General features: G+C 37.9%; 1 protein-coding gene and 1 long non-coding RNA gene across 3 annotated transcripts in view; both read left to right on the top strand.

The window, feature by feature from the left end:
* Window positions 1-11,940, top strand: part of CCDC50 (coiled-coil domain containing 50) — a 76,139-nt gene extending 64,199 nt beyond the window's left edge. For both annotated transcript variants that reach the window (XM_018046608.1, XM_018046607.1), the window contains 5 exons: window positions 2,523-2,567; window positions 2,653-2,757; window positions 4,891-4,970; window positions 8,924-9,030; window positions 11,511-11,940. In XM_018046608.1, the coding sequence (XP_017902097.1) occupies window positions 2,523-2,567; window positions 2,653-2,757; window positions 4,891-4,970; window positions 8,924-9,030; window positions 11,511-11,530 (357 nt within the window). In that variant the 3' untranslated portion in view covers window positions 11,531-11,940. The remainder of the gene's footprint in view (window positions 1-2,522; window positions 2,568-2,652; window positions 2,758-4,890; window positions 4,971-8,923; window positions 9,031-11,510) is intronic.
* LOC106502094 lies at window positions 13,843-17,875 on the top strand. The gene is made up of 2 exons (XR_001917921.1): window positions 13,843-15,799; window positions 15,893-17,875. It is a non-coding gene; the product is annotated as an uncharacterized LOC106502094 (long non-coding RNA).

Below are 18,324 nucleotides of genomic sequence, written 5' to 3'. Positions count from 1 at the left end.
TGTTGGCAAAGTAATGTCTCTGTTTTTTAATATGCTGTCTAGGTTGGTCATCTTGTCTAGACTAGAGATCTCTTCAAGAAAATTAGAGATACCAAGGGAACATTTCATGCAAAGATGGGCTTGATTAAGGACAGAAATGGTATGGACCTAACAGAAGCAGAAGATATTAAGAAGAGGTGGCAAGGATACACAGAACAACTGTACAAAAAAGATCTTCACAACCAAGATAATCACGATGGTGTGATCACTCACCTACAGCCAGACATCCTGGAATGTGAAGTCAAGTAGGCCTTAGAAAGCATCACTATGAAGAAAGCTACTGGAGGTGACGGAATTCCAGTAGAGCTATTTCAAATCCTGAAAGATGATGCTGTGAAAGTGCTACACTCAACATGCCAGCCAATTTGAAAAACTCATCAGTGGCCCCAGGACTCGAAAAGGTCAGTTTTCATTCCAATTCCAAAGAAAGGCAATGCCGAAGAATGCTCAAACTACTGCACAATGGCACTCATCTCACACGCTCAAAATTTTCCAAGCCAGGCTTCAGCAATACGTGAACCGTGAACTTCCTGATGTTCAAGCTGGTTTTAGAAAAGGCAGAGCAGCCAGAGATTAAATTGCCAACATCCGCTGGATCATGAAAAAAGCAAGAGAGTTCCAGAAAAACATCTATTTTTGCTTTATTGACTATTTCAAAGCCTTTGACTGTGTGGATCACAATAAACTGTGCAAAATTCCTCAAGAGATGGGAATACCAGACCACTTACCTGCCTCTTGAGAAACCTGTATGCAGGTCAGGAAGCAACAGTTAGAACTGGACATGGAACAACAGACTGGTTCCAAATAGGAAAAGGAGTACATCAAGCCTGTATATTGTCACCCTGCTTATTTAACTTCTATGCAGAGTACATCATGAGAAACGCTGGACTGGAAGAAGCACAAACTGGAATCAAGATTGCCGGGAGAAATATCAATAACCTCAGATATGCAGATGATACCACTCTTACGGCAGAAAGTGAAGAGGAACTAAAAAGCCTCTTGATCAAAGTGAAAGAGGAGAGTGCAAAAGTTAGCTTAAAGCTCAACATTCAGAAAACGAAGATCATGGCATCTGGTCCCATCACTTTATGGGAAATAGATGGGGAAACAGTGGAAACAGTGTCAGACTTTATTTTTGGGGCTCCAAAACCACTGCAGATGGTGATTGCAGCCGTGAAATTAAAAGACTCTTACTCCTTGGAAAGAAAGTTATGACCAATCTAGATAGCATATTTAAAAGCAGAGACATTACTTTGCCAACAAAAGTCCGTCTAGTCAAGGCTATGATTTTTCCAGTGGTCATGTATGGATGTGAGAGTTGGACTGTGAAGAAAGCTGGGCACTGAAGAATTGATGCTTTTGAACTGTGGTGCTGGAGAAGACTCTTGAGAGTCCCTTGGACTGCAAGGAGATCCAATCAGTCTATTCTAAAGGAATCAGCCCTGGGTGTTCTTTGGAAGGAATGATGCTAAAGCTGAAACTCCAGTACTTTGTCCACCTCATGTGAAGAGTTGACCCATTGGAAGGGACTCTGATGCTGGGAGGGATTGGGGGCAGGAGGAAAAGGGCACGACAGAGGATGAGATGGCTGGATGGCGTTACCGACTTGTTGGACATGAGTTTGAGTGAACTCCGGGTGTTGATGATGGACAGGGAGGCCTAGCATGCTCCGATTCATGGGGTTGAAAAGAGTCGGGCACGATTGAGTGACTGAATTGAACGAACTGAGATTGGTCATAACTTTTCTTCCAACTAGTAAGCATCTTTTAGTTTCATGGCTGCAGTTATCATCTGTAGTGATTTTGGAGCCCAAGGAAATAAAGTCTGCCACTGTTTCCACTGTTTCTCCATCTATTTGCCATGAAGTGATGGGACCGGATGCCATGGTCTTTGTTTTCTGAATGTTAAGCTTTAAGCCAACTTTTTCACACTCCTCTTTATTATGCACTGTATAATTTGGTAAAAGTAGATGCTTTTCTGTCTAATGATTGCTGGGAGCAATATCAATATCCTCAGATATGCAGATGAACTGAACTGAAAGACCCGTCCCACCAGATTGTCTCAAGCACAGAGTGCCTTACTCTACCCTGAACTCCCTCAGGTTATGTTGAAGGTCAACAGCTGCCACAACGGAGGGTTTAGTCTTTACAGAGGCAGATGGCGCTTGCCCTATTTGTTTAGTTGTTGGCAACAATTTTGTAATGTCCCAGCTTATATTTGACTATATATATATATATGTATAATGGAATACTGTTAAGCTATGAAAATGAGGAAATCCTTCTGTGCAACAGACTCTGTGACTGAACTGAACTGGCTAATGAAAGTATACAAACTGATTGTCATCTTCAGGGATGTTGATCACAATTGGTTTCAAATACAGTGGGTTTTTTGTTTTTTTTTTTAATTAAGCTTTTTTTGTTTTTTTCCAATGGCCAACTTAGATTGCACTTAAATTGTGCTTTTTTGTATTTTCTGTACCGTAGGCCACCCAGGTGGACATGAGAGCAGCTCAAGTTGCTCAGGATGAGGTGCGTTCATGTTAATTTGTTTAGCCATTATTCTTTGAAAATACCCCAGTAATTTTCTACTTACAGCTTTGCAATTTTTGTTTAGGAAATTGCTAGACTCCTAATGGCTGAAGAAAAGAAAGCTTACAAGAAAGCCAAGGAGCGGGAGAAATCCTCTTTGGACAAAAGAAAACATGACCCCGAGTGGAAGGTAGAGTCTGTTTGTCTTTAAAGAGAAATACAGGTAAAACTATAATGGGGAGTCCTTTTTAGGGTATGCTCACAGATATTTTTAGGGCATATAAATTATCTGTCTCTCATATGTGAATCTGACTGATAAGAGTTGTTTCCCCTTGAAAAATCATATTGAATTCTTGAAAGTAACTATATGAAGAAGTTACTTATGAGGTTGAAAAACTCATTTCCTTCATTTTAATAGCTACTGAGAGGTAGATGCCTGTGGCCACAAGCAGACATAGTTTTTTACTCTGCTTGCTTTCCAGGAAAATGCAGTGTTTCCCACATGCTCTTAGATTTCCACAGGGGCGTTTCCCTCTTCTTTGGATTTTTCTGTTCGTTTATATTGTCCTTCCTTCTTGGTCCTATGCCAGCTGTCTCTCTTGCCTCTGGCATCACTTGATCCATGGCAGATGGACAGCCATTCTTATCACCAGCCATCATTGCTTATGAAACTATCTAGCATGAGCTTCAATTGTTACCTTCTTCTCGTTAATCAGAAATAGCAGAGACAAAATAGACAGCGACTGCTGTTCATTCTGACATAGTCTAATTATTGTATGTGGTGACTGCAAGTTTAATTGAACAGATCTTACTCATTAGTTTCTGTGTGCAAAGCACCACTCTGGACTTACAGGGAGAGACGAAGATAGATTTTCCTCAGAATAACGTATAATGTTGGGAAGAAGACAGACTATAGACAGCTAACAAATGTGAGGTCAAGCTGGCTGAAAAATGCATAATGGAAAAACAAAAGGAGCTGGAGTGATGATTTATACTGTAAAGGCTTTTAGGGAGGCAGTCTGTACTGGGCCTGAAGGATGCAACCAGGTGTGTGTCCATGATATGGTTGAGGTTGCGCTCGGTTCTTCTCCCCGCTTCCCTCCCTCTCTCAAACAAAATCCTCCCTTGGGCTGCTGGTCCTGTCACAGTCTCAGCATATGTGTTGAGAAAAACAAAGAGAAAGTATTATAATAGTATTTCTCTACTATTGCCTGTGGCTCAGTTGTGAATCTAAAAGCAAATGAAAATATTATTTCCCTGTTATCTATTTACCCTGTTCGTAATTCAGGATTTCTCCAAACAGACATATATCATTTTCATAGAAGGCTTCCCAAATGCTCTTGTTACGTAAATTAAGCTGCAAGTAATTGCCCAAGAGTTCCTCAAGTTCTTTGGTAACTCAGCTATACTGGAAGTAGGTATTTTTAAAGGTTACACATCAGGAAGGGAAGAGGAAGAAGGTCACATTTCTAGCAAGCATCAGGACTTCTGGTATTTTTAGATTCTGTCAGTGTGGCTGGAGTTGTTTCTCTCCAGAAAAGTTGGCATGAATATGCCTTATTTCTGGGCTTGAAAGTTATCATCCCTAAGTCAGATGTTAAGAAACAAGTTTAATAGCCTGAAGCTGGATTCGATAGACTCTGGGAGTCCTCCAGTTCTGTTACTGAACCAAACTTGGATCTGCTTGCTCTTGCACAGTAAAGCAAATCTACTGATATACTGGGTTGTGGTGAAGCAAAGTGTAGCATTTATTGTAAGGCTCCATACGTGCAGTCAGGGACAGCTAGTACTCAGAAGGCCCGAACTCCCTGGTGGGTTTCAGGAAAGCATTTTTAGAAGATCTGGAGACTGTGTACTTGTGTCATCATGTAGTTCACGTCTTCATCTGGTGGGGGTTTTCACATCTGTAAAACCACTCAGGAAGTGAGCACCATATACTTTTATGGAAGTACTTCATAAGAGAGCTGAAGCAGAGGATATGGGGGAGGGGGAGGCTTGAGAGATTCGTGCCCAGTTACGGTTCTTGACGGCTACGTGTGGCTGCCTTGTTACTAATGGGTGACCAAGCGCACCTCTGTGGTAGAGCCTGTTTGTGAGGGTTTAGTCCACTCATCTGGTTGTACTGACAACCTGCAACACTCTTTCATAACTGTAATTTTTGGTCTCTAAGTGACTGTTTAAAAATATTTTATGTTGCTAAGCTAGGTGTAAGTAACCTAAAATTACGAAAGGAGAGTTTGACATTATTTAGATAATCTATAAATCTAATCTTTCTCTTTGCTGTTTTCTGGGTGTGTGTGTGTCTTTTTTCTTTCCCCCTTAGCCCAAAACAGCTAAATCAGCACACTCAAAGTCAAAAGAGAGTGATGAACCTCACCGTTCTAAGAATGACAGACCAGCACGGTAAGATGACACCTGAAAAGGGGAGTGAGGATCTTGACCTTGGGGTGAGCAAGAGATACTGGCTGCCTGGAAAGAGTGTTCGTTCCTTGGAGAGGAGATTAGAAATCTGCAGTTGTGAGGTGGTATCAAGTCTCGCAGGATTATTTTCAAGCTTTGTTTTCTGTTTTAAATTGTGTTGAACAAGTCAACTCAGGAAGATGGGGAATTTTACAGAAGCTGAGGTAAGGAGAGATGCACTTTTTTGTTAGGACCAGTTCTTATTTCTGGAGTCACTGAATTGACTGCCCTCAACTAAGAAGGGATGAGATTAACCATTTTCTTAAGTAAAATCTCAGGTTTTAAATGTTTACTGAGTTCCATGATCACATGGGTGTGTGCATGACATTTACACATGTCTAGATTCATTTCCGTGTGAGTCTCAGTGTCCTAGGCAAATATTCATTTCAGTCATTGCAGACTGTTCTTCATCCCACTGCAACAGGTAGCTGTGGCTACAGTATATATATAGTTTCTAACTTCTCTCAGGCGGTCTGGGGTCATGGTTATGGAGCAACTGCTACTTTTCCACTGCAAATTGTCAACATTTAAGTCTTTGGGAAGCAACCTTTATTTTTTCTTTATTGCTTTCTGTTGCTTTTGAAGGAAAAACTGATGGGAAGAGGAAAAGAGAAAGTTAAAAAGACAAAAGTAACACTAAATCTAACATTTGAAAACTCTAAATTATTGAAACTTTGTACAGTATTTTGGTCCTGATTATTAATGATATATTTACTAATTATTAAAGGATAAGTTTTATGACATTGAAAAATATACACTCTTGTTGTCACTCATTGCTCACGCTTAAACTACTAGACTTATTTCCTTAAATAGAATGTATTTCGTGTTCTTGAAAAGCCATACTCTGTTTTTAACCTCATGGGCTTTCAGAAGATAAATACCTTTCAGAAAATTATATCAGATTGTAAAACTTTTAGGGCACAGTAGTGTATTTTGTCTAATTGTGCACAGTTGGTTCTTACAGCTTTTAGTTACACACATGCCAAATGTCTTTTAAAGCAAATTTTAGATTTAGTTCAGCTTTATTTATATCCCTGCACAACATCCAAGTAAAACAAGAAGAACTAATCTGTTCTCAGTAGGTAAATAGGTGGGAGTTGCTTATTATGCCTTTTTTTTTTTTTTAAATAAAGGGAATTAAAATCATCTTTAGAGTTATTTTGCAGCCTTTGAAGTCCTTGGACTTTTTAGAACACCAGTATTTTTGACAGCATATGATAGAACAGTCTGAAACGTCTATTTAAAGGATTTATTAAAGTTGAAAACAACTTTCTGAAATGTAAATGGGTTCTCTTAAAAATATTTGATATATTGAAAGAATGAATAATCAAATGATCCTGTGTTAAAACTGGCCTTTGTAAATGAATGAAAAGTGGCCTATGACTAGTAAAACTGAAGTCATTTTTTGACTTAAGAATATTTGTCTATAACTATTAAAAATATTATTTTTTAATCAAAAAATAAAGTACTAAAAGAAAAAAACCTTTTTTGCAGAAAGACTCTATATATGGCAAAACAAAATGAATAAGACTTTTATGAAATCTGTATTTTCATAGTTAAAACTTATAGTTTATGATCTTATTATAGATAACTTGTACAATTAATGTTAGAAGGTATGCTTTGTTAAAGTTAGATTCTGTGGTTTCCTCTTTCAGATTTAATCATGGTGGAAGATGAGTTAACCATTTGTACAGAAAGATGGTTTCAAGGATTGAGAAACTTGGAGCTTGCTAGTTCAAGATGTTTACTTCAGTTTAGTACCAATAGTGGTACAGGGGAAACAGATTCTCATGGAGAGCTTATAACAGTCATGGTTAAAAGTCGTTTTCGTTGTCCATTAAAGATTTCTACTCTAAAAAACAGAAAACTAGTTGTCAATCTGAATTAATTCCAATTCTTTGTAATTGGAAAAAGTTTTAACCTAAGTTCTAAACTGTTTTAACTATAGGATTTTATATTAATAATGCTACTTGGTATTTTGTTTTTGTATTTTCTCTTAGAAAAACTTAAGGATTTTATAAATATCATTTGGTTCCTACAGTGTTCTTATGAATATGAAATATATTTTTCTGCACTTATTCATTTATCCAGTATTTATTGAGCTCCATAATAATTGCCCAGACCCAGAGTAAGTGGCAGTCAACAAAAATTTTCTTGCTCTTAAGAAATTTATAATCTAAACAGAAAATTATGCAACTAACTACTATGATTGTGTTAAATGCTAAGGATGAAAAATGCAGGTTGTTAGAAGAGCATAAGGAGACATTTAACCTAGTCTGGGTGTCTGGGAAGGCTTCTTGAAGAAATGAGTTTTGAGTGAATTCTGAAGTATATTTGGTTTTATCACTAGCTTAAAGATATAAATCATTTCATCAGAACAGTTGGAAACAGGTAATCCTAATACATCAGAAACTATAAAACAAACTATTAGTTAGCAAGATTTTTCCAACTTTGAATTTAAATACCCCGAGCTGAAATAACTGTCTCCAGTGCAACAGATAATTTGGTAGAACCCCTGGAAGCATTAACTCAAGATTTGTTCTCCATATGAGCAAAAAATTAATAAAACAGCATGCCAGATAACTGAGGGCATCCTAGGCTGATCTGTTTATCCTCATGGGGGCTATCCTAGAGGATTTGTTGACATCCTAAACTTTGTTCAACACTTCAGCATCCCTTTCCTTGGTGATGAGTTTTTCTGACTACCAGTTGGCTTGTGTTTCTCTAGTATTTGGTCATCTAATGAGGATAATAAAAAGAGTAAAATAGAGACCCTGCCACCCTGATTATAAATCCTGTTTTCTTGAGTGTAAGTTACTTCTTTAGTTAACAGTCTTAATTCTGGAGTCAGATTGCTTTGTCTCAACTTTACCTGCTAAGACTTATGTTACTTTTTAAAGGTGAATGTTCTAAATGTCTGTGAATAATGAAAGAAAAACACTTATTTAATTTCTAATATTTATAAACTAATGATTCCATGCTCTTAACACACAATTTGAGCACACCTTTGGGAAACACCGAAAAAATGAGAGATTTTGTTTTATAGCTTTATCAATGCCAAGTGTCTGCAAAAATCGTTATATAATTAAAATAATAAAAGTTTGGAGTGTTAAAAATTTCCCTTTTTTTTTTTTACAGTTGTCTTGTTTTGACATGAAGTTGCACATGTATTACAACTGTCCTTTCCTTCTCTAAGCTCTACTCTGCCACCTAGTGGTTTAACAAACTTTGCTCTAAATTTCCTGTATGGACCAATGTCCCATCTCCCTCCCCTCTTAGCTGCTGCCTTCTCTCCCTTAATTACTTTCTCCCCCCATTCTGTCTTTTCCTTTCTTTCTCTTTTTCTTGATGAAACCTGCGAAAACAAAATATATTTCTCATTAATGGCAGTGATCATATCTATTAATCTTTGTTTATCTATGCCTTAGCACAGTGAATGAACGTGAATGTATGAGTCGCTCAGTCGCGTCCGACTCTTTGCGATCTCATGGACTGTAGCCCGCTAGGCTCCTCTGACCATGAGGTTCTCCAGGCAAGAATACTGGAGTGTGTTTCCATTTCCTTCTCCAGGGGATCTTCCTGACCCAGAGATCAAACCCAGGTCTACCGCATTGCAGGCAGATACTTTACTGTCTGAGCCACCTGGGAAGCCCACCAGTGCCTCACACTTGTTAGATCCCCAGAAGATACTTGTTTTTATTGAATTATGTGCATCAAAACAAACAAGTTAAATAATTTATCCAAGGTTATACAACTGGCTAGGAACTACCATGAGGATTCTGAAATATTCCGGCTTTGCATCTCCACTGAAACTATGTTTTCTAAGAGATCCAGTGAGGGGTGGAATTGTAGTCATCACTACATAGAGTGTCTCTTTAAATCTTGACTTTTTTTAGGCCACCACCACCTGCCATGACAGATGCTGAGGGTTTGGATTACACTCCTTCTGGAAACCAGCATAATTCCACACGTCACTACTCAAAGTCAGAGTCTTCTCATAAAGGTAAGACAAATGTATGTGGTCAGCTGTAAGATCGTTTTTAATAATCGCCATGCTATAGTAGAAAAGCCAGGTGCTATATTATAGATCACTAGAGTGTAAAAATAAGTTAGTCTTTTGAGCAGATCATTATATTATTCTTCATTTATTAGAGGGCTTCTCTGATAGTTCAGTTGGTGAAGAATCTGCCTGTAATATAGGAGATCATGGTTTGATTCCTGGGTTGGGAAGATCCACTGGAGAAGATCATTATGTTCAGTTCAGTTCAGTTAAGTCGCTCAGTAGTGTCCAACTTAGTGACCCCATGAACCGCAGCTCACCAGGCCTCCTGTCCATCACCAACTCCCAGAGTCCACCCAAACCCATGTCCATTGTGTCAGTGATGCCATCCAGCCATCTCATCCTCTGTCGTCCCCTTCTCTTCCTGCCTTCAATCTTTCTCAGCCTCAGGGTCTTTTCAAATGAGTTAGCTCTTCGCATCAGGTGGCCAAAGTATTGGAGTTTCAGCTTCAACATCAGCCCTTCCAGTGAACACCCAGGACTGATCTCCTTGCAGTCCAAGGGACTCTCAAGAGTCTTCTCCAACACCACAGTTCAAAAGCATCAATTCTTCGGTGCTTAGCTTTCTTTATAGTCCAGCTCTCACATCCATACATGATTACTGGAGAAACAATAGCCTTGACTAGACGGACCTTTGTTGGCAAAGTAATATCTCTGCTTTTTAATGTGCTGTCTAGGTTGGTCATAACTTTTATTCTTCATTTATTTAAAAAAAAAGATTTAAAAACAGAAAGCAGACACCTTAAATTGAATGGAAGATTTTCTGTGTGCGCTTAGTTGAGCTTTGAACAACATAGTTTTGAACTGCTCGTGTATCCATTTATACATGGATTTTTTTTTTTTCTTCCTGTAGTGAATACTGTAGTACTACACCATCCATGTTGGTTGAGCCAGCAAACAAATATACAGAGGGCCTCTGTAAATTGTACGTGGATTTTCACCTATGCAAAGGGTCAGTGCCTCTAACTCCCCCTGCATTGTTCAGGGGTCAACAGTATTTATTTGCATTTTCTCCAAGGAGAGTTCATAGCTTTTATCAGATTCTTAATAGATGGCTATGTCCCCCATTTAGATCTGTTGGACTTTTACTGTCCTGGCTGTTGTTTCCCATCTGCCCATGACTCTCTCTTAATTAGATTAAAGTACATAGATACGCATACACATCCCCAGAAACACTTCACACAGAAGAAAAATGGGGCAAAGAAAATGAGGAAAGAACATGAGATCTAAGTTGGACCAGATCTTTAAAATGAAAGGAATAATCAGGTCTGTCTCCTTTACCAATGATAGGCATTGACTTAATGTGTAGTTTTATGACAGTCATGAAATGAGATAATGAAAATGGAGTTTCTCATATTAATTTGCTCATCTAAAAGTATAGGTGAGTTTAATGGTGTCAGCATTGTCAGAATTATATAAGTAAAATACATGAAAGCAGATTGCAATGGACTTCACAAATATTAGGTCTTATTAGTTGATGTTTTTTATTTTTTATGTTTTTTGAAGATTTCTTAGGTGATGTTTTCATTATCTTTTCCCAAATCTAATGATTACCTTTCCAAGCTTACTTAAATTTTCTTTTCTGCAATGACATACAAGATACCAGTGCACAGGTGCCACTCCAGACACATTAAATTAGGATTTTTGAGGACATGTTTTACCAGGCATTCTATTTTTTTTTTTAAATCTCTCCTTGTTATCCTCCAATTAAAAATAAAAATAATGAAAAGCTCTCCTCCTGCTCCCCTATCATCCTGCATTTATCCAATGTTGAAAATAAGACAAAAAGATGAGGTTAGTTGAACATTATCAAAACAACCCATACACTACGATTTTCATCAGTTGGTGACCTTTTCAGCATCCCTTGTTTATTTCTTTCTCAAATTATATACAAGCATTACTTTTAGGAGGTGCATTCCTGTCCTTGCCATACATTTTATACGTAATACTAAACCAACACATTGATTACAGTTTCCCTAGGTACCTTGGTTCCAGATTGGTTCCAGAATTCCCGAGGATTTCAAAATCCCTGGATTCTTAAGCCCCCTTATATAAAATGTCATATTATTTGCATATGACCTACTTACACCCTCCCCTAAACTTTAAGTCATCTCTAGATTACTTATATTAGTAATGTATAATACAGTGTAAATGCTCTGTAAATACTTCAAACGTATGTCAAATTCAAAACTTGAACTTTCTGGGATTTTTTTTTTCTGAATATTTTCAATCCATGCTGGATGGAGAACCCACAGATAGGGAGAGCCAATTTGTATGCTTACAACCAAGAACAAACAAAACACATGAACCATTTGAAATGCATAGAAATATAGATAACATTGTTTTATTTGAACAGGGAGAAAAACAGCGTCTCAGAGATTTTTTCCTTAATCGTTTTTCTTCCTTTTTCCTTCTCTCCTCAGGTTTCCATTATAAACCGTAAAAACCTAGGAATCTGCCTTGAAAACGGACTCACTGTAGCAAAATTACTGGATGATACAGAACGCATTCCACGCTTATTTTTTTCTGCCTCTATTTTGTATTCCTGAGATTTATCCTCAAGTGTTTTTTGGACCATGAATATTTTTCATTCATTTAAAATATTTTGGTTATTCCTGATCACTTGGGCAGTACAAGAAAATCTAGCTTCTGAATATTGGCCATCTCTATGGAGCATATACATCCTGGGGTATAGTATCTAAGAGCTCTATAAAATGCCATTTTCATTAGGTATGGAGTATTGATATTTAATGAATAGGCTTTACTTAGCAGTTAGGATTTTGTGGAGGTAATGATTGAAGTAAAACATAATGTTTGGATGCAATGCAGAATAAAAGAATATAAGAAATAGCCTTTTTTGTGCATTAGTGTATGATACATTAAAAGATAAGAGACTTTTGCTTTTTTTTTTTGCTATTCAGGGAAAGAAAAAAAATCACAACCATAAAGTATTTAAAAAGAAAAATAAAAAGGAACAGTTGAAATATGTAACTGACGATAAAGACTGTAGAGGTTTTATGTATCCTTACACACCCTTCTGGGAAGATTTGGCCTAGATGTCATTTACTAACCCCGTCTCTGCTATTGCCTCCACAATAGCAAGAATGCTAAAGCCTCTGGGTGTTGAACCATTTTTTAGTACTTATTGGCAAAAATTTAATTCTAAGAAGTTTTAACTCAAGTCTGCAAGATCAATTAAAAATGAAAAATTTTGTATCCCTTCTCTTATTTTACATTTATGTATAAAGCCAAGGGAATTAGAATTGGAAAGATGTTTATGTAAGTAATGACGCTGTCATTTTCTCTGGCTGTAAGATTGAATTTTTCCTCTTGCATATAAAACATAGCAGCATTGGTTGGCAGCCTCTCAAAAAAATGTTGTATATCTGTCAATAAGCAGATTAATTGGACTCGAAGTTGATAAAGAAGTTCTTCATCCAATTATTTGGTCCTGCACATACGTTAGTGACACATGGGTGTTGGATTCCTTTGTGCCAGACCTTAAACCCCTCTTCAGGAAATCTGGAATTTTTGTTAATCTTCTAGCCTCATGGAAATGCTTCTTTTTCCATACCAGTTAGTTAACATAAATATCAGTCATGTTGCATATTCAGCATATTTATACTTGAGAAAAAAGTTGCTAATCCATTCCTTTCTGGCTGGGAACTGCCTTCTGTTGGCCTTGTCTTTTGAAATAGTCTTTCTAGTTGGACAATATTCATGAAGTTTTTTAGACTAGCTTCTCAGAGGATTTGGGTTTTTCATTTTGAGGAATAGGTTTAATTTCATAGTTTTTGGATTGTATGAACTTAAGCAAAGGATACTTAAGAGTTAAGTTTTGAGAAAATACTAATCTAGAAATAAAATCCTTAAGGTTGTAGTCATTTTGGAGAAATAGGTAAAGGGAAAAGAACATAACTTTGCATGTCCAGGATGAAATGACTGAGGAAGAAAAATCTTCAGTTAAATAGGCAAGAGGAGACCAAATGGAGGTGCTAGCCTTAAATCAAATTCCAGAAGATGTTTTCAATATCAAAGGTTAGGCCTTTTGATTCATAGTAATGCTATATTTTTCTTTGTCTGCCCTGTGATTTGCTTCATGTTTTTAAAAGTTTTTTATAGTAGCTTTAAAGAAAAGAAAAACAATGTATTTTTATTTGAAAATCAGGCAAATGGACAACATCATTTGCCATATTTTTATTTTATAAATGTTTATTTTTCTATCTCATACAATCATCAGTTCTTCTTTTCAAATCCTCCATTTATCCTCTCATGTACTACTTCATGCAATCATATTTATTACTGTAAAATGCTAACTGGGTGTATTTTACTCAAAAAATGTCAGGTCACTTTACACATAACCAGGATATTAGTGTTTCAGCTATGTTAGTAAGTGACCAAAGGTAGTATTTCCCTCATTACACACAATTCAACATCTGTATTGAAAATTCATTATTTTTTTTAATGTTTTTAAAAGATCAGAGTTTTTAAATATTTTAATTTAATTAATTTTTTTTTGTAAAGCAAACATTTTTTAAGGAGTATGAGAGTAATTCTTTTCCTGTGAATAAGAAGGCACATCAAACAACCAGTTGAATTCCTCTTATTCTCATTCAAATAGTATAATTGTTAATTATTGTTGATTTTGAGACTGTAGGAGCAACTGTGTGTGTCCATGGGATTTTCCAGGCAAGAATACTGAAGTGGGTTGCCATTTCTTACTCCAGGGGATCTTTCCAACCCAGGGATCGAACCTGGGTCTCCTGCATTGCAGGTGGATTCTTTACCACTGCGCCACTGGAGAAGCCCCATTTAGAGGCAACTAGCACTTTATTTTAAGAAACTGCCAAACATCTTCACTGTGTTCTCTGCTTTCCACTTATCATTTTTATATAAATATGGAAGCATTTATTTTATTTCTTTTCCTACTGCTGGAACACACACAGTTTAATTTTTAGATCCATAGTGTATTATGCTTTAATGTTGTGATGTAATCATTCTGGCCTTGGAAAATCTTCCTGTTTCTATACCTCTGTTCTCCCAGGGGCCAGACCCCGTTAACATCAGTGTTACTGAATGAGTACAGTGTGCTGCGGAGCCTTGTCATGAGGCTGCTGGACATGGACACCGCATCACCCCAACCTAACTTTTTGTAAGTCATCACCTGGAAGCAAGGTTAGAAAAGGGTCAGTTTAAATGTTCTGAGTTGAAAAAAAAATGTGACTGTATTGTCAGATTGTTGTTAGACATAATTTTATTGGGCGACGGGACAGTTGCTTCACATGCTTTAAAATGACATTGAGATTTTTAGAAGGTGACTTTGCACACAGTGACTTAATATTTATCAAGTGAATTTGCAATAACCAGCAGCAGACGAACTGCAGAAAAGACTTCATGGGTTTTGATCATAGGGAAGCATCTGAAGTAGAAAAAATACGGATAGATGCTCCCCAAAGGAAAACCTTTCTAGAATAGCAGTGGCCACTTGGATCTAGATCAACATATTCCAAAAAGCATGACCTTGGGCCTTGTGCTCCACTGAACTCGCTTGAGAAAATTAGGAACCAAACCTGTTTTCCCCTTTTTTTTGCGTGGCCTGCAGCAGAACTGGACGATGAATAAATCCATTGCTGACTTTGTCCATACCCTTCGCACAATGTCGGGACTTTTCAGTATAAAACTTAACATTTAACTGATAATTATTTTTCTTTAATGCTGTCTGATATTCTCCGAATTTTGTCTTGTGCCAAATTGCTGTTTAGAAATCCCTGGTATAATATGGTGCATTTGGTTTACCACATGAGTGGTTAACATTTTCGGGCCTTGATTTTTAATGAGTGTTGCCTTTATATAAAAATCACGTTGGGGGAGATTACTCATTTATTCAGTGTTGATTTTCTTGAAAGGTAACTGTGGTGATTGTAATGTCCTCAGCCTGTTAAAGGCACGAGACTGCCATGTAAGCAGCTTTCTGAAGAACTGAGAACAAAACAGAACTTGCTCTCAAAGGCTTGTTTCCCTTTGGTTTGTGTTGGGGACTTCAATGCAGAAAGGAAACCCTTCAGGTAGATTTCACTGTTACGTAGTGTGTCATATTCTGATAACATCAGTTTTTTAGAACCAAACATACAAAAATAAAAATCTGCTGTTTGAGCAAAAAGAAAAAAAAAAAAAGAACGTTTTTAATGATACTTTTGTCTACTGCTTACAGCGCAGAGTCAGAGGAGTGACTAGATAAAGTGTTTTTCCTTCTGTCTGGTGGTGCCTGTGTCTTAAAGCCATATTTGTTGGTCTTACTGGTGATAGGATCTTTTTTCTCCCTCGTCTGTCGTAGGTGGCCTACGACACCAGAGACTGTCCTGATAGTGCTATGCGGGGCGCAGTGTCACCCGGGGTTCTCCAGCAAGAGTCTCTGTCATCCCTGGTGGTACATAAGATTTTCAAAGGGAACAGCTGGGGCTGCTGTTGCCCCTGATGTTTAACTCTCATTAGAAGTGGTAGCTTTATTTCTAGAGAAGTCAAGAACGGAAGGGTAAAGAAAGAAACCCTCACTTGTACGCAGTCACTTCTCTTATGAGACTTACACTTAGGTCAGCAACGTCTGTGAGGAGCAGTATTGCCTTAAATTAGTTTGATTCTGACCGAGGTCAGTGTACTGTATTTCCTATAGATGAGTGACTGTCAACTCTCCATTGAGGTATCAGATTCACAGGTGAGCCCCAAACCTCCTTGTCATCAGACGTTTTGGACTTCCACTGAGCTATGGGTGACGTACGCACTGATAAGGTGTGTCATTTCATTTCAGATTGCCTCTCAGTCTGTGAATGAGCAGTGGCATGATCAGGAATGCTGGTGGTTGGAGAGTGAGAATTTCCTGAGCATATTCTTCAGGTGATCACTTCCTGAATAGTTGAGAGTTGACTGTCTTCATTTCCTATGGTGTTTGTGTAGATGTTTTCAAAGGTTCTGTTATGCAGTGAAGTCAGTTATTCTGTAAAAATTTTGCTAACACTCTTATGTATTGAAATGCATACATACGTTAACAAAAAAGGAGGAAACTGAAACAAAACAGAGACATTTACTCAAATGGGAGATTTGTTGATGTGAAAAGTGTTTCTATTTTATTACTTTCAAGAGAAAATCAGAAAAACTTTTGCTAGGGTAGGGAAGACACCAGAGTGGTTTTTTAGGTTTGCATTTGATGCCACAGAGTAATACAGTGTCATCTAAGTAACCATGTTGATTTGTGGAAATGTCTGGTCCTAAAGATCACTCTCTCTGCCCTTAAATATTTGTGAACACTGCCTAGAAATATGTTCCTAATAGACTTAAATGTTTTTGTGTATTCTCAGCAAACTAGAAAATGTTTCTCTCACTTTTGAGTAAATGTGTATAGCCTAAGGAGCTGGCACTGTGCTGATTTCAGCGTTTCAGATAAGGACAGAGTTAATTGTATAACTTAGTGCCCTGTGACTCATTGCTGAGGTTCATATTGAAAGAATGGAAGAATTGAAAGACAGGGTCTGAGTGACATTTCCTTCACAGAAGAGCAAGGATTAAGGACAACGAAGAGAAAGGTGAGAGGATATACTGTTACACCTCATATGCTTGGGAGAAGCTTTTGTTGCCCTGAGTTTTGGACCATAACTGCTAAAATAGTTTCTAGCTGTTAGATATAATGGGAAGGTTTTTGATGTTAGAATTTTTAAAATTTCTCATTGAATTAGCTGCTGGAATCCTTGTAGGCTATAACTTCAGGTTTGCCATCAACTGAAAGCCAAATGTCATTTCCCAGCTATAGCTGTATTTTCTACCTGCCTCTTAAAAGCAAGGTAGTATTTGTTCATGAAGTATTATGAGATGATAGGGTATAGAAATGATATTCCAAAGTGAGAATTCTCTGTAAATGCGGTGGTCCTTAAGAAGAATCCATCCCAACACACTGTTGTATCCTGAGAGGTGCTGAATTACAAAATACAGGAGTTTTTCATATGAATCAAGTTGCTCAGGAAATTTGAGGTGCGCTGTCATTTGTCTCAAATTTTGGAAAAGTACGCTCTTGAGAGAGATTAACTGCACAGTGCCCAAAAGGTTTTGGATGCTTTGGCAATAAAGCCCTTTGACATTTAGAATGTGGATGTTTAAACAAGTGAGATGTTATCCCAAGGACTTACCAGTTTGTAGCCAAGCCCTAGGGGAAAGGCAGCTTTGACATAGTTATTTCACAGAATTGAACAGAACCTTAATGGAATAGAGTTACTGGCCTCAGTTCAGAAAAAGAGGAGGCCACCTCAAATCACATGCCTGTCTAGAGATTAATGAAACTGAGAGACACTGTGGATGCCTTAAAGGTGACTGATACTGGGTGCTGGCGGGTATATGCGCATCCTTCTGGACGAGGCTTATGGAAACAGACGGTTTCAATTCACCTTCATACAGCACGCATTCCTGCTCATGACCTCTTTGGAGAAAGTGAGGAAACGTGGTGCTGGAGACGTTCTCGTGTCTTGGGCGGCTGAGGTGGTGATGCCTCTCCAGTACTCAGGCCTCCCGTCAGTGCCGCTTACACATCTCCATCTATTCATCTATGCAAGCTTGTGTTTCAGTGCTTCATTTTTTATACCTTGCATCCCATTTGATTCCTTTAACGTCAGGCTTAACATTGATATTATGAATAATTTTTAAACCAAAGTATTGTATAAGTCTGTGTGCTTGTTTTCCTGAGTGATTGGAGGCAAACACCAACCTTGTCATTTTCTCTTAATAAAGTCACTCATTTGTTGCATCAGTGGTCTCTGTGGTCTCTCTCTCTCTCTCTGTTTTCTTTACTGCATTCAAGGACTTGGGGAGTTCTGGGAACATTCATTTGTTTTTTCTTTATAAAGTTAACCCTGAAATGTCATTTAATAACAGTAGCTTTTTCTTTTACACTGGTTACTGTAACCATATATAACATTATACTGGTGCCTGTGTGCTGTGGTTCATCACTCAGTTGTGTCCGACTCTGTGTGACCCCATGGACTGTAGCCTGCCAGGATCGTCTGTCCGTGGGGATTCTGCAGGCAAGCATACTGGATACTAGAGTGGGTTGCCATGTCCTTCTCCAGGGGATCTTTCCAACCCTGGCATCAAACCCGGGTCTCCCACATTGCAGGCAGATTCTTTACCGTCTGTGCCAGGGAAGCCCAAGAATACTGGAGAGGGTAGGCTGCCCCTTCTCCAGGGCATCTTCCTGAC

Source organism: Capra hircus, chromosome 1 (assembly GCF_001704415.2).
Source record: "Capra hircus breed San Clemente chromosome 1, ASM170441v1, whole genome shotgun sequence".
Taxonomy (NCBI): Eukaryota; Metazoa; Chordata; class Mammalia; order Artiodactyla; family Bovidae; genus Capra; species Capra hircus.
This window is presented reverse-complemented; position numbering and strand designations above follow the sequence as displayed.